Source organism: Centruroides sculpturatus, unplaced genomic scaffold (genome assembly GCF_000671375.1).
Source record: "Centruroides sculpturatus isolate CEXI.00-Female unplaced genomic scaffold, Cexi_2.0 scaffold989, whole genome shotgun sequence".
Lineage (NCBI taxonomy): Eukaryota > Metazoa > Arthropoda > Arachnida > Scorpiones > Buthidae > Centruroides > Centruroides sculpturatus.
Window position 1 is genome coordinate 179,961 of NW_019385178.1, and position 25,128 is coordinate 205,088.

General features: G+C 26.4%; 1 protein-coding gene across 1 annotated transcript in view; it reads right to left on the bottom strand.

The window, feature by feature from the left end:
• Positions 1-13,737, bottom strand: part of LOC111635790 (ATP-binding cassette sub-family A member 5-like) — a 77,365-nt gene extending 63,628 nt beyond the window's left edge. Inside the window, exons 1-4 of the mRNA XM_023380858.1 lie at positions 13,692-13,737; positions 4,171-4,268; positions 2,092-2,479; positions 1,300-1,424 (exon numbers count right to left, since the gene is read on the bottom strand). Of these exons, the coding sequence (XP_023236626.1) occupies positions 1,300-1,424; positions 2,092-2,479; positions 4,171-4,268; positions 13,692-13,737 (657 nt within the window). The remainder of the gene's footprint in view (positions 1-1,299; positions 1,425-2,091; positions 2,480-4,170; positions 4,269-13,691) is intronic.
• Positions 13,738-25,128: the final 11,391 nt, after the last annotated feature.

Below are 25,128 nucleotides of genomic sequence, written 5' to 3' on the forward strand. Positions count from 1 at the left end.
TTTCTTTTTTACCCATTTTTGCTTGTATGAAATAGAGCCTCTTAGAAGCAATGACATCTTACATTTGCAGTTCAAGAGCCAGTGGCAGCTCATGGTTGTCTAATGTGGGAGTGCTGAGTAACAATTATAACTTTACATAACAAATATATAAATATAATATATTGCATTCATAAAACATATTTTTTAAATTTAATTAAAATAAATTAATTTAAGATTTTAAATTTTTGTCTTTTTCATATTAACATTTACAAGCCACAGATACCCTGCCCTCTGCTTTGACCAGTAACTAATTTCTCTGCACGTGCTCTTGTAACAGCACTGTTACTGTCTCAATTGTTTCTTTTGTATCACAAAATGAGGTGGCTAAACAAGTCAGAATGTTCTGAGTGGGAGATGGCCTTGGAAGATGACACTGCAGTGTTAAGAACATTCTCTAGGAGGGTGCATGGCACAAGCCCTAACAGAATTGTTTTTATTTCGCAAACTGTTTTGATCAGCATTGGATTTAATTAAATAAAATTTAATTTCAATTGCATAAAATTATTTATATAATTATTATTAAATAAAAATCAAGGCATTATTTTGTGATTTTATTTTTCTTTGGAGTTCTACAATGCTTATCACAAACTGCTGCTGATAAAAACAATCAGCAGTCATCACAAGTAGACCATGTAATGCATTATGCCCAGTGATAGATTCTTTGACTAGGCTGCTCAATAGTCGCAGTAATTCAAATAATTTTTGCTAATACGAGCATTTAATTTAAACTTCTTAACATTTAAAATGCCTTCATGATGATATTAGGATGCGGCATTATATAGGACACTTATTGTATATGTAGAGGAGCATAAAAGAGAACAGCCAAACAAATTATTTTACGGCATTAGTATTGTTTTCCCCTTTTTTTTTTAATACAAAAATTAAAACATTCCAATCATAATTAACATTTTGGAATAACAGCAACGGTAGAACATAAGATATTTAAACAAAAACAGGCGCGTCTACAATGCGCATGCGTTAGACACCTCTATTTGTACAGCTATATAAAACATTGCAACTAAATCCACAATATAGAGGCATCTAACGCATGCGCATTGTAGACGCACGTGTTTTTGTTTAAATATCTTCTTATGTTCTACTGTTGCTGTTATTCCAAAATGTTAATTGCTTTCCCTAATTTTTAAATTGACTTCAAAATTGTAGCATGTCTTAGAATTGAGGTAATATGCTATTTTATCTCTATGAAATTTCTTAACATAATTATATTAAGATTTTTCATCTAAATCAATAATTACTTACTTTAGTTAAAAAAACTTTATCAATAATAGACTGAAGAACAACAAATCCACTACTGTAATAACTCAAAGCTGGACAACTGCTTACAGGAAGCGAAAAAAACCCAGGGTGAATATTTCTGCAATTTTCTAAAATGCCATATAAAAAAAAATTACATTTTGATAATTTAAATAAATTTGTTAATAAAATTTGTAAAAAACTAAACAGTTAAAAATTGTAAAAAAAAATTCAAAATAAAACCAAAAATAGATATTTTTATGGTAAACTATTTTCTATCTTCTCTTTTTGTAATTGTTGTATCAAAGCAAATTATTTTTATCATCTTTATTAGATCAAAATTTTATTTTATTTCTTGTCTTTATTTATATAATAAAATTTATAAAATATAAATAGTAAACTTTTGTAGCAATATATAACATTTCAATTATACATAATTAAATAAACTAATTAAAAGTCAAATTGAAATAATCCAAAATAACTTTTTTGTAATAATAATTAATAGAAGGTAAATCAGTTGAGCTACAGTTGATGTTTTTTTTAAATTACCCCATGAAATATTATCTCATATTCATTAGTGTAACTTTAACATCAACAGTTTATAATAATGGTGCTGAAAGCTTATCATATTACCTTTCAAATATAATTAATGATACAGGACAAGTTTCATTACTAAATTATAAATAACTTTTTTAATAATGATTTATAAAAGGGTATTACAGAATATACATCATTATTAAAGATATTGATTGATATATATTTTTAAATATTTAATGTAAGAATAATTAATTGAATTACCTGGTGATCCATATTTATCACTTGCACGAGGTAATTTATTAGAAGGATATCGCAGTTTATAAGAAGAATTCTTTTCTGGATTTTCAGTAAAAACAATGCCAACTGCAAAGGCACTTGAATTACGATTAAATTCTTCTTCTAATTCAGTTTCATTATCAAACCAATGAATTTTAACAGGTGGATATAAAGATAATTCTTTTATGACAGAATCCATTACTTTTATTGTATTGTTATTGTAGGGAGCAACACCAAAATTGTTTAAACTGTAGTATGGCAAACCATGTTCAAGTGAAGCATTTCCAAAAGGATAAACTTCTCCTTTGTATGTCGTCTGTCCAATCCGAAATGTTGAAATAGTTAATGTCATAACTATAGGCATGAAAAATTCCTAAAAATTAAAATAGTTATTAATTTTAAAATCTATCAAAAATCAAATTTATTATATTTTACTAATTTTGTTGAATATATTACAATTAATGAAATGAAATAAGAAAAATCAATAATTCATTCAAACATGAAATGTCTAAATTAATGATATTACTCAAAAGTAAAGCTGATTTGAAACCAATTACATGGATATGATCTTATTTTGAAAAGACTGAAAAAATTATTTTTTGTTCATTCATAATATTAAAAAATAGAATTGATGATTTATAGATTTAACTGAGCAGAAACTACAGAAAAAATGATAATCTATTAAAATATTAAAAAATTAAATAAACAGATTTCATTGTTATAATTTAGCATCCACATGTCTCTAACCAAAGAAATGAAACCAAAATATTCAAAAGAGAATAACGTTAAATATGTTTGAACACATACAAGACACCTACACCAACATACTTCAAATTACTAATTTTTATGAACATTTTCATCTGAATATTTCATCTTCAGATATATATAACACAGAACAAAACAGACAAATTAAAACTGAACAAGGTTTTATGAACACATTACAAATTCAATTTAAAATTATTTCTCAAACAAATTAAACCAATTCCAATCTAAAATGCCAGTACCAAAAAAATTTGATTTTGGAAAAATATACCCAAAGGAGGTCTTAGGTGTAGACTGAAAACGTTAGTAACAGTTTTCTCATTTAAGAACAAGGCCTACATAAGGTTGTTAAACTTTCTATTAATTTTACTGTAGTTTATTTCATTATATTGGGTTCATTTTACAATATATTTATCTCTAAACTGAATTTTGTAATATTTTATACATATATATTATGTTTAATAGGCAGTTAAAATACACAACTGTTTGCATTCAAAATCAAATTTCAACTTTTTGAAAAAAAATGCTGTAAGAATGTTAATTTAAACTTTCAGTTTGAATCTTCTAGTTTATATGTTAAACCTGATGCAGACCTATAAAAAGAGTCAAAATTTGTTTAAATAAATTATAGTGTTGGTGGAAAAAGTATTAATATGTTGTTCAAGCTAAATTTGTTTCAGCTTAGAAGTATTTTTACATCATTTATGTTATTTATTATTGCTAGATGATACTAACATTAGAAATTGAAAATTGATTATATTAAAATGTGTGATTTAATATATTATTATTTCTGATTCATCATTTATGTAAATAATTTGATCTACAAATGTTATTTATACAGTAGTAACATGACTAATAATTTGAAAACTGAACAATCAAATTGCTGCTGTTTGTTTATTATTTTAAACAATCCCTTTTTTTCAAATACAGTATTTTATTATTCAGATATTTGAATCTATCTGAGAAAGACTTAGAGAAATTAGCAATAACTGAATAAAATCTTTTTTTCAAAAATTTCAAGTTTATAAAATAATTTATTCTAATTTTGGATAACTTCTAAATTTTATATATTGTCTTTGAATTAGTTTCTCGTTATTGGAAAAATTTAAATATTTACATTAAAATGAATTATAAAAAAGTCAAATTTTAGTTTATAACTAAAAATAAGCCGTTTGTTAAATGCTAGTACCATCTAACGGTAAATTTGTATAATTTCTTGAATTAGAATAATAAATGATTAAAATAATAATTTAATAGGTGAGTAAATTATTTTAAAAATTATAAATTATAAAAACTTTTTACCAATAATGTCTTTGATTTCATTTTTTTCTTTAAGAGGAGATTCCTCCAGAGAAGTGTTTTAAATTGATCACAGAATCCTACTGTCATTTTTTCACTTTCTGCAAAAGTCAGAATTTATATATTATTTATAATAAAAAAATGTATATAAAATAATATAAAATAAAAAACATTTTTTTATANGAAATGAAACCAAAATATTCAAAAGAGAATAACGTTAAATATGTTTGAACACATACAAGACACCTACACCAACATACTTCAAATTACTAATTTTTATGAACATTTTCATCTGAATATTTCATCTTCAGATATATATAACACAGAACAAAACAGACAAATTAAAACTGAACAAGGTTTTATGAACACATTACAAATTCAATTTAAAATTATTTCTCAAACAAATTAAACCAATTTCAATCTAAAATGCCAGTACCAAAAAAATTTGATTTTGGAAAAATATACCCAAAGGAGGTCTTAGGTGTAGACTGAAAACGTTAGTAACAGTTTTCTCATTTAAGAACAAGGCCTACATAAGGTTGTTAAACTTTCTATTAATTTTACTGTAGTTTATTTCATTATATTGGGTTCATTTTACAATATATTTATCTCTAAACTGAATTTTGTAATATTTTATACATATATATTATGTTTAATAGGCAGTTAAAATACACAACTGTTTGCATTCAAAATCAAATTTCAACTTTTTGAAAAAAAATGCTGTAAGAATGTTAATTTAAACTTTCAGTTTGAATCTTCTAGTTTATATGTTAAACCTGATGCAGACCTATAAAAAGAGTCAAAATTTGTTTAAATAAATTATAGTGTTGGTGGAAAAAGTATTAATATGTTGTTCAAGCTAAATTTGTTTCAGCTTAGAAGTATTTTTACATCATTTATGTTATTTATTATTGCTAGATGATACTAACATTAGAAATTGAAAATTGATTATATTAAAATGTGTGATTTAATATATTATTATTTCTGATTCATCATTTATGTAAATAATTTGATCTACAAATGTTATTTATACAGTAGTAACATGACTAATAATTTGAAAACTGAACAATCAAATTGCTGCTGTTTGTTTATTATTTTAAACAATCCCTTTTTTTCAAATACAGTATTTTATTATTCAGATATTTGAATCTATCTGAGAAAGACTTAGAGAAATTAGCAATAACTGAATAAAATCTTTTTTTCAAAAATTTCAAGTTTATAAAATAATTTATTCTAATTTTGGATAACTTCTAAATTTTATATATTGTCTTTGAATTAGTTTCTCGTTATTGGAAAAATTTAAATATTTACATTAAAATGAATTATAAAAAAGTCAAATTTTAGTTTATAACTAAAAATAAGCCGTTTGTTAAATGCTAGTACCATCTAACGGTAAATTTGTATAATTTCTTGAATTAGAATAATAAATGATTAAAATAATAATTTAATAGGTGAGTAAATTATTTTAAAAATTATAAATTATAAAAACTTTTTACCAATAATGTCTTTGATTTCATTTTTTTCTTTAAGAGGAGATTCCTCCAGAGAAGTGTTTTAAATTGATCACAGAATCCTACTGTCATTTTTTCACTTTCTGCAAAAGTCAGAATTTATATATTATTTATAATAAAAAAATGTATATAAAATAATATAAAATAAAAAACATTTTTTTATAGACTATAGAAAAAATATTTTTAAATAAAAAGAGTATTTTCATATTTTTTCTAATAAATTCATAAAAATAAAACTAATTATATTTAAGTATATAGTCTAAATTTAAAAAAAAAAACCAAAAATCAATGTAGAAACAAGTATCATTTTACACTGAAGTTACACTGTGGTTTTCAATCATTTTCAAAGATAGCACCTAACTGGCTTACTTTATGTGTTTGATGCATTAATGCACAATAATTTATTTAAGCTTTAAGTAAACAATTTGAATTTCTGGGAATTTTGAAACACCCTCAGAAGCTTATGACATCCTAGTGTGTTATGAAACCCAGACTAATATCAAAATTCTAAATAATTAAAATAATATTCCAAAATTAATCATGCAGAAAATATTACTATCCTTTATATAAAAATTTAACATTTATTTTCTGATTTTCAATTTTTAATTAAAAAGTTTCAGTATGAAATGTAAAATTGTAATCTTAACAATATAACAATATCATTAACTAAGTAAATTTATTATATAAATTTGACTGTGGACAACATTAAATGATTAGCTCCCTTTTTAAAATGTTTATATAATTTGCACCTCTGTAAAAAGGTAAGTTATTTGAGATTCCTCTCCATCCTGGAACAAACTTGGAATAGTTCAAAAAAGAGATGCCAACTAAAGTTTGTATAATTGAAGTCAAAGAAAACAGGCATACAAGACAAAATTTAATGTGTTATAATCATCATACAAACATAAAATTATAAAGTTTTTCGAATAATTTTGAATAAAATTTTATTCTTGGATAAAATATGTTAGATTTAGTTAGAATTCAATCAAATAATCAGTCTTTTCTCATAAACTGATAAATTATAAATACTCTGAAATATAGTTATGATTTTAATTTGTTAGTTTAAGTCATTTAACAATTCTCATTATTAAAATTTTTTCATGCAGCTAAATAAAAATAATATATCTTTAATTTTTATCATTTCAAGAATTTCAATAATTTAACATTATCAAATTATTACATCACCTTTTCATAAGTGATCTATTCTGAAAAATATAATTCTATATATTTTAAAATTTCATAATGAATAGCATTATACTTGTTTATCCTATTTTGTAAAAAATAAAAAACAAACAAAACTTTCTGGAAAAATATTTTTTCAATTTTATATTATTTGATAACACTACTCAACTAATAAAAAAATAAATTTATGCCACTGATATTTTAGTGACTATATAGGGTCTATAAAGCATCCTTTTTACAAATATGGCAAGCATAATTTTCCAGCACATATCTAGAATATAATTTTTATTTGTATTTTATCTGAAAAATTTTTATTTTATTGTAAATATAGGTCAAAATAAGAGAGAGAAATTCAACTTATATCAAACCGAAAAATTCTTTTATTTACAAAAATATATATGAAACTACATTTATGCTCAACCTGCTGTCGATAACATTTTTGCAAATGCTTATTCTTGTTTATACTGCATATCACTTTCTCTTATAAGGAACCAGCAATAGTCTTCCATTATTCTATGATTTCACCTGCCTTGATATGATTGTTAGAAAATCTTAGTAAAACCTCTCCTCTCACTCATCACTGACAGCAACCAAATTTTTAGGGGAAAATTTTAAATGCAAAGCTAAAAAGTATAGTTTAAGGGACAAAGAGTATGCAATTTAATAAATGTGCTTAACTTATTTATTAGGTTACATTAAATCACATCCATTTCCTAGTGTATGAAAAAAAGTGTTATTTTCTTTCTTTCTTTTCTTTCTATAGTCTGATTCCATTCATTCACTTTTCTTCTTTTTTTGGTTATAGCAAATCCTGCTAAAACATTCACTATATGTATTTCATGTCCAAAATCTAAAAGTTCTTAATATAAGTCATTGTATAATTGAATTTGATTTGGTCTGGTAATCATCAAATTTCTCTTCTACCTTCATGATATTTAACATTACCAAATATACAGTTCAAAACTGGCAACGTTTCTTTCATTCTTCCTTAATGAGAATCTTTTGTATCCAAATAAGTTTCTCAAAAAAACTTTGATGTCAATGAAATATATTTATCCACCATATTCTTTCTGTTAATAACTTTTTTCTTGAGGCAACCACTCTACTTTCCAATACATCCTTACTCTCTTTACTTTTCCATCATATTATCTATTATTATTAATTCTAGAACTCAAGCAAGTGAAACAGTCTGCAATTTCCACTTTACTCTCTCATTAGCAGCAAAATCTGTCAAGATTGAATTTAACAAGATTAAATGATTAATATTTAATCTTGTTAATGTTAATCATTAAATCATTTTACACTTTTTGTTATTTGATGAACTTTTCTCATTTATTAGTATATAATTGTTGACTTTTCCATTTTCAAGAAATATTAATTTTGATATTATTTTAAAAAAATTACAAATTAGGATTCATAATGTGTTCAAAATTTCTTTAAAAAAATATTCTATCTTATTTTTTTTTTCAATTTATAAAATTATTATACGTTGTAAGTTTATTAATAAATTATGTATAAATTGAAGGGCGAGCGACAAACAATATATTTAATTAAAAGCAGCAAAGAGCGTGTAGGTGTATTGAACATTCAAAACACACACAAGATTACGAGACAACCAATAGGATGGAAAAACCCATCGAAGCACGAAGTAACGATTACCGTTATTGGCTAAAATTTTGACATTTTAAAATTCGAATGAAAACAATATCATATGTGTTTCGTGTGTTTAAACTATATATTTTTTTAAACAAATAAAAGTAATTTTACATAAAATAAGTTTAAAAATCGCTATTTATAAGCCCAAAATGAATACGATCTTTATAAATTATTATAAATCTATATATTTAACAGTTAATATATAAAAATCAATAAAATAAATTGATACATACGTTTAAAGGCAGGAAAAAAGATACGAAAGGTGTTTTGTAAGGCGTGAAACAGTCGTTATCGTTTCATGAAGTTGCCGGTCGAGCCGATGACGACTTTCATGAATGTGACGAAATCATAGATTATCGTAATTCTCGTATTCTGTTAACACAGAAAAGAACTATGACGCAAGCGTAGAACACGAGAAAGGTTTGCGCGTGCGCTTTCGCTGAAGGGTGTTTTACACTGTAAACATCTGAATTTTTGTGTATCTTCGTAAATGAACATCCATTTTCTTCGAATTAAAGAACAAACAAAAATAGATACACTAATTTACTGATGATCGGATGACCCAGCGGCTGAGGTGGCAGTATACCACTTTGGGGACCAGGGAACGAATCCGACAGGTCGAAAAAACCCCAGGAATTTTTTGGGGCCAGTCCCTCATCACCCGGTCTGACTGGATCCATAAAAGAGGCTCTCTTAGTGACCACAGGACGGAGTTAAAAAAACACTAATTAATTAATTCAAAAAATAGTCTATTTGATGGCAAATTCACAAGCATGCTTGTGTTCGTTTATGTTACTTATCGGAACGTATAAATACTGGTATATAAATTCTCGAATTTGGATTATATTCACTCCGTTTTAAGCAAAAAAGTCGGTTAAAAACATGTTTATCTCATTAATTGTATAGATAAACGTTTGTAAATTATTTTAAAGCATTTATTAAGATTTAATGAACAATATTACATATACTATTAATTATAATTCATCGTCAAAACTGACCAGAAGAATGGAGCGTTGCCTTTTTTTTTTTTTTTTTTTTTTTTCTTCTTTTAGTACATTAAATTAATATATAATTACATGACATAAATTGTTAATCAATAGAAAATTAAATAAGAAAAAAGTTAAATATAATTAAAATAAAATATTTAATTCACGATTAGACTGGAAATAATTAATTAACTTTATCCATTCTTGTTGATTTTACCCAAGGTCTTAGATAATCTAAGACCTTGGATTTTACCTGCTTGAGATTCATCCGTTGTGCATTGGAAAGCAACAGTTCTTTACGAATATGTCTGAAATAAGTAAATATTTTTTAAGCGCGTAAAATATAAAATCTAAAAATAATAAAATTAATACATAAATTAACAATTACATTTGTTATTCGTTAAAAATTTAAAAGAGGTACAGAGACAACTTTTAAAACTTTAAATGTGTTAAATTTATATAAAATTATACAAGGAAAGTTTAAAAAAATATTTTTATTTTTTAAGTTTTGAAAATTTATGATGAATTTACAAATGAAAACAACTATGATGAGATAAGATAAACATATCGGGTCAAAGCACTCGTGAGAATTTCTGAAGATCGATCTGTTCTCGAATCCGGACTCTCCAGAATATCAACTAATTCAATAAAAGCGTTAGCCACCGCTTGAAATTCTTAATAATTTTATGAATATCGGAATTCCTTTTTAAATAAAGATGTGGCTGTAATCTTTAAGAACCTTAAATGTTTTTATTAAAGTATTCATAAATCCAAATACCATTCAAATATCACATCATATCATATCATATCATATCATATCAATAGCCAAATTTGTGGTATATTCGAAATACAGTGCAAGCAGACTAGCCTCTCGTTGCATGTATATATCTATATGACTGTTATCAGAGGAAAAATATACGAGTAAGTACCACCAAATATATTTTGACAACCGAATGGCAAAGCGGCTTGGTTGCAACTTATCGCTCTGGGAGACCCAGAATCGAATCCGGATCGGAGACTACCTGGGAAAACCCAGGTATTCTTGAGGGTAATCCGCCCGGATATGTCAGACTCCGTCCCTCATCGCCAGGCCCATTATGGGCTGGCTAAAAAAAAAGGGTTATCTTAGTGCCTACAAAGAAAGAGTTTTTAAAAACAAATAGTTGAAATACATAGACTGATAATTTCAAATTCACACGGGAGAACTTTCTGATTAGAACCAATGATTTGTATGAATTCTTTTAATTAAAACTATATAATGAAGCTTACTTTATACAATATACATTTATCAGAATATATATTTAGATATAGGCCTATAGGTTTATCTGTTATACATTAAACACCAACATAAGTTCACATTTTATTGAGACTTCCTGTAGAATAAACAATGTTAAACTAATTAGACTTGTTACTTAGAAGGAAAAAAATTTAATTCCGGTTGCTCCATAAGTGATATAAATTATGGAAAATTGAATAAATAACACGTCCATTATGTGCTCCTCTTCCGAAAGTGTATATTAATCGATAATAATAATAATAATGCATAGCATAAATATTTTATAACGTTTTCTACGTCAAATTATTAAAATTAATTCATTTTCGAAATCTTCTGGTGCCAATTTGGGGGATATGTATTTAACACATGATTTATTGACAAGATATTGATGAAAATATACCGTATATCTCAATTAACCTGTTAGATCTAATCTATTCTACATGTAGACATACTTCTACATGACATATAGAAAAATATATACTACAGAGAATGCCTGAAAAACATCTCATAATCATCGAATCGACGTTTGAGAGATTGCTGCGTAAAATCCTAATATAAATATTAATCGAAAAGTTGATGTTTACCGATTGACGGAATGTTACCACTTTTAAAAAATGTATAAACAATATTTAACATATACAGCGTATAAAATAGTAATGTATAAGTTATATTTTTAAAAAATGTTTGAAGATGCGGATGAATAGAGATGAGAAGATTACATGGAATCGATCGATCCCTATAGGTTAAAAATAACTGATAAATTAGTTAAGGGAATTATTAGTAAATAGTACCTTAGAAGAGATATAGAAGAGTAGTAGAAACAAAATTAGAGACAAGAAGAGCAGTGATAGAAAAAAGTAATTTTTTTTTTGCTTCACTTGGCTTGTTCCATAAAGCAATATAGGGATTCTTTTAAGGTATAAATAATGTTGACGATTACTATTTTTCACTTGCATCGAATTTAAAATGACTTTGAATGAACGTCGAACAGCCATACTTTAAGTATATAAAATAGGATAGAGTTTATTTGAAAAAAAAATGCCTATGAATTAATAATTTATAATTTAGATAAGTTTACGTTGACAAATTACTTTGAATATAGAAGTTATGTGAAAATTTTAAACAAAATTTAATGAATTGTTTATTTGATTTCTTATTTTTTAGGAAGAGGAAGATTCATTCCATTGTTAAATAGAAAAAATACAAGCCAATTTTTACAAAATTAATGATAAAAACAGCAGAATTAATTATAATTTTTTTTGGTTAATTAATTTATTTCACCATAATTTAGTGTTTACAATGACTAACTTGTAAGTGATTTATGAACCATCCTGTAATTTTTGTTTTCAACTTTTGCCTGGGGTAAAAATATCGTTTATAGCATGATGTAGACAAATCGAATTTTATAACCTTGAAGAAACAAACAAGATTTCCGTTTTTATTAAGTTGAAAAATAACAGCAAATACTATTTGATTGTCTCAGAATTTCATCTATTTTGATAAAATTATTTATTTAAAGAAACTCAAAAATTTACATTTGATTATTTTTTCTAACTCTTCATAAAAGTAGCCTACACACAAAAATAAAATTTTAAAAACAATCGATAAGAGACATTATGGAAGATTATTTTATCTAATTTGATTATTCAGAGAAATTGAGTCTCTCCATTAAATCATTTAAATCACCCGCTTCCGTGTGAATAAAAACCTTGTGTAACAGCTGATGGAAAGACTATTGACGTCATTTATTAATGATTACGTATGATTAATAGTGAATTGTTCATTAGATTTTTCTGGCTGATTCATTGTTTTTCAAGTTACGTAAATCGTGAAACTTTCATCTTTATCTTATTATTGACGAAATATGTGGATTTTCCTGAACCCAAGTTCACTAGCATTAATACGTTTATACACTTGATTTACTTTACAGTGATGACGAACCCGTGATCCAGGGGTCATTCACTAATGATCTTGAAAATTTTATAGAAAGCCACTAATTATAAACTTTAGATAGAAAAATTATCATCAAAGAAACAGCAGATTTTGCCATTAAACGAAATATTTATTTCCATTATAATCGCATCATCTTTACACTTATATAGAGTTTATTGTTGTTTTATTTAATTAATTTATTTATTTTTTTGAACGAGACAAAAAATCAGTTAGAATTAGTTTCGAAAATCAAATATATAAATTAGTTTTAGACTCAAGCACTTGAATCTGCCATAAGAGTAATGGATCTGTGAGATCGGGGGTTCCGGTCTTGTCCGTCTCATGGAGATGGCCGTTAAAGTGTCATTGAGAGTTGATTAGTACGCAAATACACTTCAACTTTCTCCGATTGTCGTCAAGATTCCTGATACCACTTAGTCTAGTTCGCGGACTAAAACGCAAAATAAAGTATAATTTGTATTACCGGGATATAGGAGGGTTGCTTTAAACATGAACAACATTAGATACGTGAGTTTGTGATAACGTGGGTCGACGATGGAGTTAGGCATTAAATCAATCTAAACGATAGTCTAGAATATAACTACATATTTATTAGACGAAATTATAACTATTATAAATACAAATAAGTGACGACAATGATAAACACAAATGCTGTACAGTTGTTCCCAAGCTTCACCATCAAATTTGTGAGGATATCTAATTTTAAATCTCTAAGTTAATCCTGACGAGAGAGAGTTTACATAAACAAATGATATTACCTATAATGGAGAGACCTTGGGAACAACTGGAGGTTGAGAACTGGGAGAGTGATGGCACTCCTCAAAAGCGCCAAAACGAGAGCGATGGCTTTGACGTCCAATGTAAACGTCAGACGAGAGCGGTGGCTAAAGCCTTGATCACTGCATAGGAGGTTTCAAAACTAGAGCAAGTTGGAAAGTGACTTTCACCTTTTATACTAACCTTCATCCAACATCATCATCGGAATATCACGCCATGCTTCCGACATAATGAAGTTGGACGGTCTTGCGGCAATTTAGGAGGAACTAAACCGTTATTCTCCGTAAATCAGAGGAAGTTCTTCCTTTTTCAAAGTTAGATAATTTTTCTATCAAGTTTAAATTGATATATAGTAATTTTAAAACATTATTTTAACAAATATCTCCCTTAACTCCAGATTCTCATATACCTAATAACCTATTTATTCTCACGTTTACAGTCTATTTTATAACTTATTTTCTAGAGAATTATTAAATAACTTTTAAATTAAGTATAAATTATATTCATGACGCAGAATTAATAAACAAACGTTTAATAAATTCGACTAGATAAATTAATTTCCATAACCATTTCGCAAGTCATATGTTATGCTGCGAAAATCATGTAACTCTCAAAACTCTTTATCTATTTTCGTTTCCGCTAAACCGTAGCGATATCACAGCAGGCAGATATATGAAAAAATTAATTTAAAATTGTATGTAGAATTGAGATATAATTTCTTAGTAAGTAATAAACTTTTACATCGAAACTGCAGGAATGAGTTTTATCATAGATAAATTGTTACGGTATAAATTTATGTATAAAACTGTTACACAATTAGTAAGTTACTATTGTATTCGTTATCACTATAAAAAATTAATTTGCATATAAAGAATATAATTTCCTTTTTGATTAAAACATTCTTCTGAAGTAATATTTTTAACATGACTCTACTAAATCAATTTCTATCCTTAACTTTTCATCCAATGAGACTACTATGCTGATGGAAAATTCGATTAAAATTTCATTGAAAAATACTATATCCTTTTAGAAGAATATCAAAATTATAAAACATTAAATTAGTGTTATATTATTTCTTCTGTGCTTAATGAAAAATTATGTGTAAGAAGATATAGGCCTATATTAATTAATTAAATTAATTAATAATAGAAAAAAAAGGTATAGGCCTACACGTTGTTCTATATCCAGAAGTTTATGTAAAATACAACATAAAAGAAAGTTAATAGACTTTTGGTTGACTCTATACTGTATGTTATGACTGTATAGAGTTTTATTTAAGATTTTCGTTTATAAGGTAATTTTATTTTTAAAAAATAATATAAAATTATATTTTATGTAAGAAATTAATTATTGGGGACAGATTTAAAAATTTTACAGCTATTGCTTAATGTATAACAGGAAATAATCAATACCGTGATAAAATACATAATACAATACAATGAAATAGTGTATTAAATATATTACAAAAATAACTTTAATTAGAAACTCTTTGTGATTAATTAATATATCGATTGAGAAGATTATTTTAAAATATTTTATAAGCAGCTTATTTTCCTAATGAAAATTCTAAATTATATAAATAATTTTTTCAAATAAAATTAATAATGGATTATAGGTCTACAATTTTTTTCAAATTGCAACCCAATAAGAATTGAAAACAAAACTTCTATTAAGTTAAACGAATAAAATTATTAATTAATTAAGTGATTCTACGTATTTATAGTTTTACTTGTTCGTAATTAATAATATATTTGATTAATTAATATCAAAGTGAATTTATTATAAAAAAGATGAAACAAAATTTTGTATTTTTCTTCTAATAGACTTTTTTTTAAATGAATTTCTATAGAAACATTTGGAAAAAGCGTGCAGATTCATTGATTTTAAGGTTCAATAGAGAAAATAAAATTCTAGTAGAAAAGAGCTTATTTTTATCATGTTGATCATTTCCGGAGAGAATTATTTACCATTTCCGTTAATCTTCAGAAACAAATTTTTTCCCCTCTCTTTTTTAAATTAATATTTTATTAATATAAAGTTTAATTATGATTTCTTCCCACGATACTTATGTAAATATATTTGAAATAAAAATCCGATAACAATAACTGAATGATAGCATTAATGTCTGTAAAGAAGTCTGTAAAGTGTAAAGAAGTCGGTTAACTTTTTTACTTTTGATCCTTAATTATGAATACGGCCATAAGTAATTATGAATACGGCCGTAAGAATACTGTAATAAACGAATAAGATTATAAGAAACCCGATTAATTACCCACATTAATCGAGTTGGCTAAATATACTCTGCATCATAGTGCACGACAGAGAGGTGGGGAGTCAAAAGTGGCTTAAAAACTGTACATGTAAATAATGGGACGGCCTCAAAATTATGAATTAAAAATAAATAAACGAGTAATAATAATGACAAAAAAATCTTTATTGTGATCGTTTTGCTTAATAGAATTGGTTTCGCCAGCCTTTAAATAACAAATAATAGTTTACTTGATAATTATTGATTAATTCATAATTAAAAATTCCAGCAACGAGTTGCGTAACTTTTCCGGCTGTTGAAAAATAACTTTTACGATATATTTTTAATCATAATAAATAAAATTGTGTGTGGTGTCATCTGTTAGGAGATTTTGTTATAAAAACTTTCTATATTTTTAATTAATTATCATAAAATGGCAAAACTCCCAATTTTGAGGGTAAAGATAAGTTTTATGGAAAGAAAAAAGAAAGTAAATGCTAATAGCGAATAACATCTTCATTTAGACAATCCCTCACGAGATATGACCCATGACATCCCTTTATCGCCTCAACCCCTCTACCTATACCACCAAAATTTATTAGCATAAATGCCACTTACATATAAGCTATCTGGCCAAATTTCGTTTCTTTATCATTATCCCAATCTGAGATATTGGACGAAATAGAAGCCAACACAAACACAAACACACGCACATCCACGTGAATTTTTAAAACACTATGTTATCCTATGACGTGTATACGTTATAATACGTCATTTTTATATATTCTCTATGTTAATTTTCGTATTGTGTTCAACGTTTAATATCAAAATTATTGATTAAAAGATTGTAATTTAGTGTCAAGGCCATTTTAGTTTGGAAGTAGCTTTAAAAAATAATAAGACTCGAAATTTTATTGTATTAAAAAAACCCGTTAAGGACTTATCCCGAGATAACGCTTGATTGGTTTTTAATTTGATTTGTTTATCAAATTTAATTCATCGTTCTAAAGTTATAGTGCACGGATTTTACTTCGGTAAAGTTATTTAAAGCTAGTTTCTGATGTCAAAAACGACCTCCAATAGTTTTTTAATTTTTTTAATTAATATATTTTATTATATATACATTTAATTAAGTCGGGGGGATCGAAAATCGTAATAAAAATTTTAATTTTTTAAAAATATTTAAAAATATACGGCCAGTTAGTATTCACTCTACTATAAACCCTTCTCCTTCTGAGACTTCTATGAGAATGTCCCGGGAAATCCAACACCAGCTGTTCTCAAGGTCATCCAGCTGTAAACACAATGACTTATCGGTGTCAGATTTCACAGAAAGGCGAGACAATGGAAAATAAAGTTTGAAGCTTTTTCTTCAAAATTAACGCATTTCTTTCGTTTTTTTTCAGTTTTAAATATTTTTTATGTTTAATTACATTAATATCAAAAATTGGAAAGTCGCAAGGGAGTTAAATTAATGAATAATACATGTTTAATTACGTAGGAAAATTATTGTTTCAAATATAAAATATAATTTAAAACTTTTATTTATAAGTTATATTTTTTCGAATCGCTTATTTTTTTACTTCTTTCTGCTCTCTTATAAAATTGAAAGACCAACAAGAAAGAAGAACGAAATCGACTCCATTAAGAAGTAAATTTGTACTCTTCTCGACGATTCCGTAACCTAGCAACGTTATTGACTGATAAAAGTAGTTACGTATAAAAGTCATTTATTGGATGTTTTGTTGTCAATAATCTTTTCCATTTTGAGATATCAATAATAAGTCGTCTTGTTGCCTCATTTATACATTTCTATATGACTCTATATTACAAAGTCTACGTCTAATCATCCGTTAGATAAAAAGAAACGAATCGGTGACGTCCGGATTACGTGTCCTGAATACTTAACTTATTAAAGGTATTCACGACACGAAGATTACCGTCAGACCACTTACCAGTAACAATAGTAATGTCACTGCCAGTGACGAAGTCTTTATGGGTCGGCGGGTTGGTTGTTATGAAATAACTATCGTGTAATGATTTTTATTTAAAATATAATGGATAGCAACAGTTCTCTTTCAGCAAAAACCTACCGTATATTTAATCTAATAATAATAATAATAATATATAGCATTTCGTAGTAGCTATGGTTATTGAATTTTACCACTATTAGAATCAATTAATACATAAGTTATATAATAAAATAAGAAAACGTTCAAAAAATAATATAAATTGTAAAAATACATTAAAAATTACTAGAAATTCGCTCAAATAACTACGCACAAGAATGAAAATGTGCATCAATTATTAATGCAAATTGGTGAATGGTAGTAATTGTAGAGTTACTACATGTACAAAAGACTAAAAAGTAGCTATGTTTTTTTACTAAATTCGTCGTAGAAAGTTTAGAAAAACCAAATATGCATGAAATTTTGCGTTAAATTTGGAAAACCCCAACAGAAACACATCACGATAAAACAAACTTTCCGGAAGCAAATTCTAAACTCGAGTTGTTGGGAATGGCATAAGAAGAGAAACGAAAAGTCAGACATTACACTTTTTTGATGATATTTTTTGACACAAAGCGAATTGTTCATTTCGAATTTATTCTTGAAAGCCAAACGATCGATCAAAATGTTTATCTTAAAATTTATAGCAATTATAAGAAATAATTCTCTGGAAAATATCTGAGAAACGTCGACAGAAAAATTATATGTTTCCTCGTCAGGCCACGTACAGTACAGTCCTTACAATCGTTACTTATCCAGAGAAATATGGACCTGCCATTCTTCCGCAATCACATCTATTCCCCGGATCTGGCTCCTAACCACTTTTTATTTACTCAAAGTTGAAAAACACTTTCAAGGGAAAACAGTTTGCGTCAACAAAACCGATACTTAAATCGAAAAATATTTTGCGACCAATAAAAAAGATGGTTTTTCTACAAAGAATAATATATGTTTCCTGAATCGTTGGAGAAATTTTATTGAAGCTCAGAGTAATTATTTTGTAAAATATTAAATGAATTTATTCCGAACTATCCTTGAAAAATTTTAGGATCTTCGGCAAAATTTTTTGTTTTGTTTACGGCCTATTTTAATTGATTGATTATTTGTTCAATCAATTAAAAATCATCTTGATATAAGGCCTGTTATAATTACATAAATTATGAGTGATCCTGACCTGTAGCCTAAAGGGGGTCAGCCAGTATGTATAAGAAATGGAGAACGAACTGCACTAATCATAATAAATTGTGAAGACCAGACAAATTCGAACCCATATTCTTCTGACATAAAATTACATTTTACCATGTGGATACGTGTTAATTTAAATGCTTTATTTATCACTGAACAGTTACAGTATCGATAACATTTAATTTATTATTATTATTTGTGATAAATAATAAATGTGACTATTCGATAAAATCAAGCCATTTTGCTAGAAATGTAAAAATAGTATTTTTGGTTACAGTTGCAATCTATCCGAATTAAATTTAAGTTAATTGTAAAGCAACTATCTTAAACTGTAACGTAGAATCACAGCCTTTACATATTTAACTCCTGAAAGTTTCAATTAGCCTAAAAGCATTACTTTCACTTGAATTAAAAATCATCTTCTGAGATTTGTTCCTAGATAAGCCCCAAGTAATCGTACACGTGCTGCTGCGAAGCGTTTAGAATTGTGCTATGAGGAATCAGAGTTCGAGAGTGAAACAGACCCTCAAAAATGTTTAAAGTTGTTACATACTGCTCCTCATCAATTGGTTAGTCTATCAGATTCCGTAATTGGCATGAAAGAAGGCACTCTTTGTATCCACTAGAGATGGGAAGTCAATGAAAAAATACACGACTCCTGACTCCCATAAAAATATTCGATTCCCCATCCCCGGTATCCATACAACAGAAAAAGTTAAGAAATGCTTAACAATGTTATCGATAGATTTTAAACTCTGCTCAATATTCTAAATATTACAGAGATTTTCAATTGCATGATCAATAGATACTGTATTTATAATATCCTAATTTATTTAAATAGCCAAAATTTTACAAAGTTTGTAAACTTTAAGTATAAGTATAGAACAAATTAAACAAATTACAGTAAAACCTCGATTTAACGGACTAATTAAGAAGAATAGTGTCCGTTAAAACCGAAAGTCAGTTATATAGGGGAGATCGGGGCAACTTCGACATGCGGGGCAAGTTTGTCAAGCGCTTTTTTTAAAAAACAAATTAAAAGGAGACTTTGGTTATAGGTTAGGCAGTTGAGTTTTATTGGTGGCTTGTTGAGTGTAGTGTTTTTATTGTTCTCCAACAAGCGTAGTTGAATTATCAAGCAAATTTTCATTTTCGTTCAATTCCATATAATATTTTTTTTCCATTTATATTGAATTGGCAGGTTTTGTTATAATTCCATGATAACGAAAGTTACTTTTCCTGTTAGAAGGATGTAACTTCAACTTATTCACGTGGCCAGATCGTGGCTTGGCATTCTGTTCTCAGGGTTGTACTTAATGTTTCGAAATCATGACTAGCGGGGTAAGATCGGCAACATAAAGCCACATTAGAAGCAAAGGATAAAAATCAAACAGATGATAAATGAAAACATGTTTGCATTTGTTATTCATGTATATATGTCTTTGAACTTGCATTTCGTTGTAATAATATTAAATGGGTGTTGGATTTGTATTTCTTTGTTTTAATAGTGAATTCCAACTTATACATTGTTAATAACATAATTTTATATACGTGCCTATCTTGCCCCATTACTGTTGCCCCTATACCAGGGGCAACTTTAATAAAAATAATTAAAATAATTACAACTTTACAAAAAGAGAGAAGTTGCCGATCTTGCCCCTATACCCGGGGCAACTTCGTCAATTTCTCTCTTCTTGTAAAGTTGTAATTATTTTAATTATTTTTATTTCCAAACTGATTTTAACCAGTTCTATAGTAAGGTAACATTCCAATAGACAATATGCAAAGCTTTTTTTTCAGTTTACAGCAGTATTTATTACACAAAATTTAAGTAAAGCTTAACATGCCGATCTTGCCCCGATCTCCCCTAATATTGTAAGTTTTTTCCAATGAGTGTGTTACAAAATTGACAAATTACTTTATCTGTTTTTACATTTTTACTTACGTAGATACGTTTGCGTAATTAAAATTTCCGCATGTATGTATGAGAAGTTTAATTTTACAGAAAAGTTTTTTATATGTATTATATGTACAAACACTTTTTGAAAATACGCTTTAATTGTATTTAACTAAACAAACAAACACAATGTTCTTAAGATTTAAAACAAGATTTAAATTCGGTACTAATGTAGTAGAACATATAGTAATTTAAAGAATATTTATAATTATTTTCTTATATTTTTGCTCATTAAATTAATATAATTTCGTTTTTATATGTCATTAGTTCGACGATAATTATTAAAAATCATATCTTTTATAATCTTGTGCTAACATCATTTTAATTGAATTGTACCAGTAGATAGCCTATTCGTGTGTACTGATAGTGTTCAAGTAAACAAATATTTTACTTTATAAATTAAAATTTAGCTAATTCGTCAGGTAACGAATACGAAATCCTAAAAAAATAATATAAAATCAAGATATGATAAACATAATAAAAAAAAGTCTTGTGATCTTATATAAAAGTTTATGAATTTAGATAATTGTGTACTGTTTAATAAACTGCTAAAAGATAAAAGATAACTGTATCATATGACAAATTAATTAATATAACTAAATGGAAAGAATACACTAAACTTTCAAATTTTTTTAAGTAGTAAAATTATTCCGTATAAATAATAAAATATTTTTACTATTAACACTTATAAATAAGTTACTAAATAATAAAACATTTTTATTATATTTAATATTTCACATATTTATTTCATACCAATAAAATCTTTATCATATTATCAGAGTATAAAGATAAAATATTTTTTAAACTCAACGAACTATTATTATTAATTTTTTTACTTCAAATTATGAAAATATTTAATTATTTCTTGAAATTTTTCTGATAAAAATTTATGTTTTAAGCTTTTTTTAATATTTAGTATGATTTTTATTGTTAGTTACATCTGTCTTTTGTGAGTAATTCTTCATTAATAATTGTAAACTCTTCTTTAATAATTTATCATTTTATGTAAATTGTTTATTAATAAATCAATTTAAATGTAGAATTTATGTAGAAATTTTAAACAAAATCTCTCGAATATTTTTAAAATTTTATTTCTTACTTTGTGAAGAGGAAAATTCATTCAATTGTTAAATAGAAACAATAGAAGCCATAGGCCTATATTGAAGCGAGAGATTATCAGCTGATTAGTATTAAAGTTATATAACGACATTATTTTATTTTATTTTTTTAAAGTGTGATTTAATTGATTTTGCAATTTATATCTACGAGTAATACAATGAAATTTGTAATAAAATTCCTATATTAATATCTAACGGTATATGAGTTAAATTTTATATTTTTAAAAAGTCTATTTTCAGTGTTGATTAAAGAAAAAAGTATATGTGCGAAGCAAATAAATGAGAGTATTAAAATTTACAAAATTAAACATATTCATGGATAATTTTTGGCAATGTACGAAAAGAAAATTATGATTTCAAAAATATCCATAACTTAAAAAATATTATTAAAAGACAAATTAATAAGAATAACGAGCAATTATTTATTGTGACATCATCAGAATGCCGGACTGCAATTTTTAATCATATTTTTAATTTATTTAATTTAAAATATATGCTCTCCACCTTAAATTAGTAGTGGCTTGCCCCTGTACATTATCTTTTCTTTTAACAATAGAATTGTGTCGTTCGGTCATCTGTCTTACTCCATTCTCGAGGTTAAGGAAAGACAGATAGACAGTGGGAATTTATAGGTCTACATTTTTTTCAAATTGCAGCTCAATAATGAAAGTGATGTTATTTATAAATTATTAAAAAAATATTCGAAATGAAAATTTATAATTGCTGACAAACTAGGCTAAAATTGGATCACTTAAAACTTTTAGTGACACTTTAATTTTCATACTTACAAATTTAGACTTTTGTAACGTATCCATTCCCTATATTATGTAAGCATTTTAAGCATCAAGTGCAGACTGAGAGCGAGGATTTACTACTATGAATTCAGTTAACAAGAAAAATCAAAATAGACTAAAAGTAGATTATTTAAACGACCTTACGAGAATCAAATTGCATTTAGCTAACGGTAGAACATTAAATGCAGATGATGTATACAAACTATGGACTTCTACAAAGAAGACAAGAAAAAATTACAAAAAATAATAAATAAATAACTGCAGATTGTGGACTTATTGTTAAGTGTTTTTGTTATTATGTAATCACAACTTATAATTTAAACAAATTTTTAAAATATTATATATATTTAATCTTTTGTAAAAAAGTTTTGCTCGGGTGCACCTCTGCACCACGCAGCTATAAAAAAATCAGAGGAAACATTGGTAAGGACTGTGCCTTCGAAGATGGCCTTATTGACCGTCATACCTATTTAAGAGTGAAGTCGTGCACTTGTGCTTAATTAACCCCATCCCTTCCTCCCTCCCACCGTGGACGTCATTTATGGATAGCCCCTAAGCCAACAATCATTTAATTTTTCGATTTTCTTATAATATCATAACTTATTATCTCTTATTACAGTAAGTCGATTATTAGATATGACGTTAAAATATTTTCTTATATTTATGTTATTATTTCAAATAACCTTCTCTGTCTTATAGGCTATATTTTTATTAGTTTAACATAAAAACGATGAAACTTTATTGAAGTTATATTGTAGTTTATATGGTAGCCTACCTAAAATACAATATTCAAACATTTTTATACTAGCTCCGGAATACATTATTCATATATAAAAATATATCTGAATCCAAAATCTTTATTTATTACATAAGCATAAGTTACAATTTCATTTCATCTGTAATGTAGAAATTCAATCCACTTTCAATAAGATATTGGCAAATACTATGTTATTCTATAAAATCAAGTGCAATTCCATCTTAAATAGTGAAAGTTTCGTTTTTCTCAAATAAAGCTTTTATTTATTCATATCTGGTTTCCATATCTGGTCTTGTCTTTCATCTATCTAACGCCATTCTCTAGATTAAGGAAAGACAGACGGACGGACAACGGTGGGAATTTATAGGTCTACAATTTTTTCGAATTGCAATCCAAAACCCTGTGAAAAAATTAGGACGCTATTACTAAAGATAATATTAATTAAGCGCAACTAATGTCTTGAATAAGTATGATGGTCAATAAGGCCATTTTCAAGGCAAATACAGTCCTTTCTAATATTCTCTCTAATTTTTAAATACCTGCGCGGTGCAGTACGCCCGAGCAAAAATTTTTCACACGAGATTAGGTGTGTACAATATTTTCACAATTTATTTAAATTATAAGTTGCGATTACATAATAACAAAAAATTTTAACAATAAATTCACACTTTACATTTAGTTCTTTTTTAGTGTTTTTCTCGTCGTTTCTTTTTTTAGAAGTCAAGAGTTTGTACACAACATCAATATGTACATTTCTTGTTGTATCATTAGCTAAATATCTGATAAGATAAAGACAGTGTCTGAAGTCATATCCTTTTACTAAACTGACAAAAAAAAAAATTTCTCTTTTCGTTGTCGCTCAAGAAATGTCGCCCAGTATCTTAGATGAATCTGTTTGTCTTCTTTTAACTTTCTTAGATTGATTTTCTGCTGATTAACTATATTAAGAAAACATAATATAGTTAATAAATAGAAGTACGAACATTTATGTATTTAAATAAGAAAACAAATATTAAAAAATTATTATCTATTTTCTTATTTATTTGCCTTTTATTTTTTAAGTTATGAATATTTTTGAAATCATAATTTTCTTTTCATACATTGCCAAAAATCATCCATAAATATGTTTAATTTTGTAAATTTTAATACTCTCATTTATTTGTATCGCACATATACTTTTTTTCTTCAATCAACACTGAAAATAGACTTTTTAAAAATATAAAATTTAACTCATAGCGTTAAATAATATAGGAATTTTATTACAAATTTCATTGTATACTCGTAGATATAAATTGCAAAATCAATTAAATCACACTTTAAAAAAATAAAATAAAATAATGTCGTTATATAACTTTAATACTAATCAGCTGATAATCTCTCGCTTCAATATAGGCCTATGGCTTCTATTGTTTCTATTTAACAATTGAATGAATTTTCCTCTTCACAAAGTAAGAAATAAAATTTTAAAAATATTCGAGAGATTTTGTTTAAAATTTCTACATAAATTCTACATTTAAATTGATTTATTAATAAACAATGGATATGACTTCAG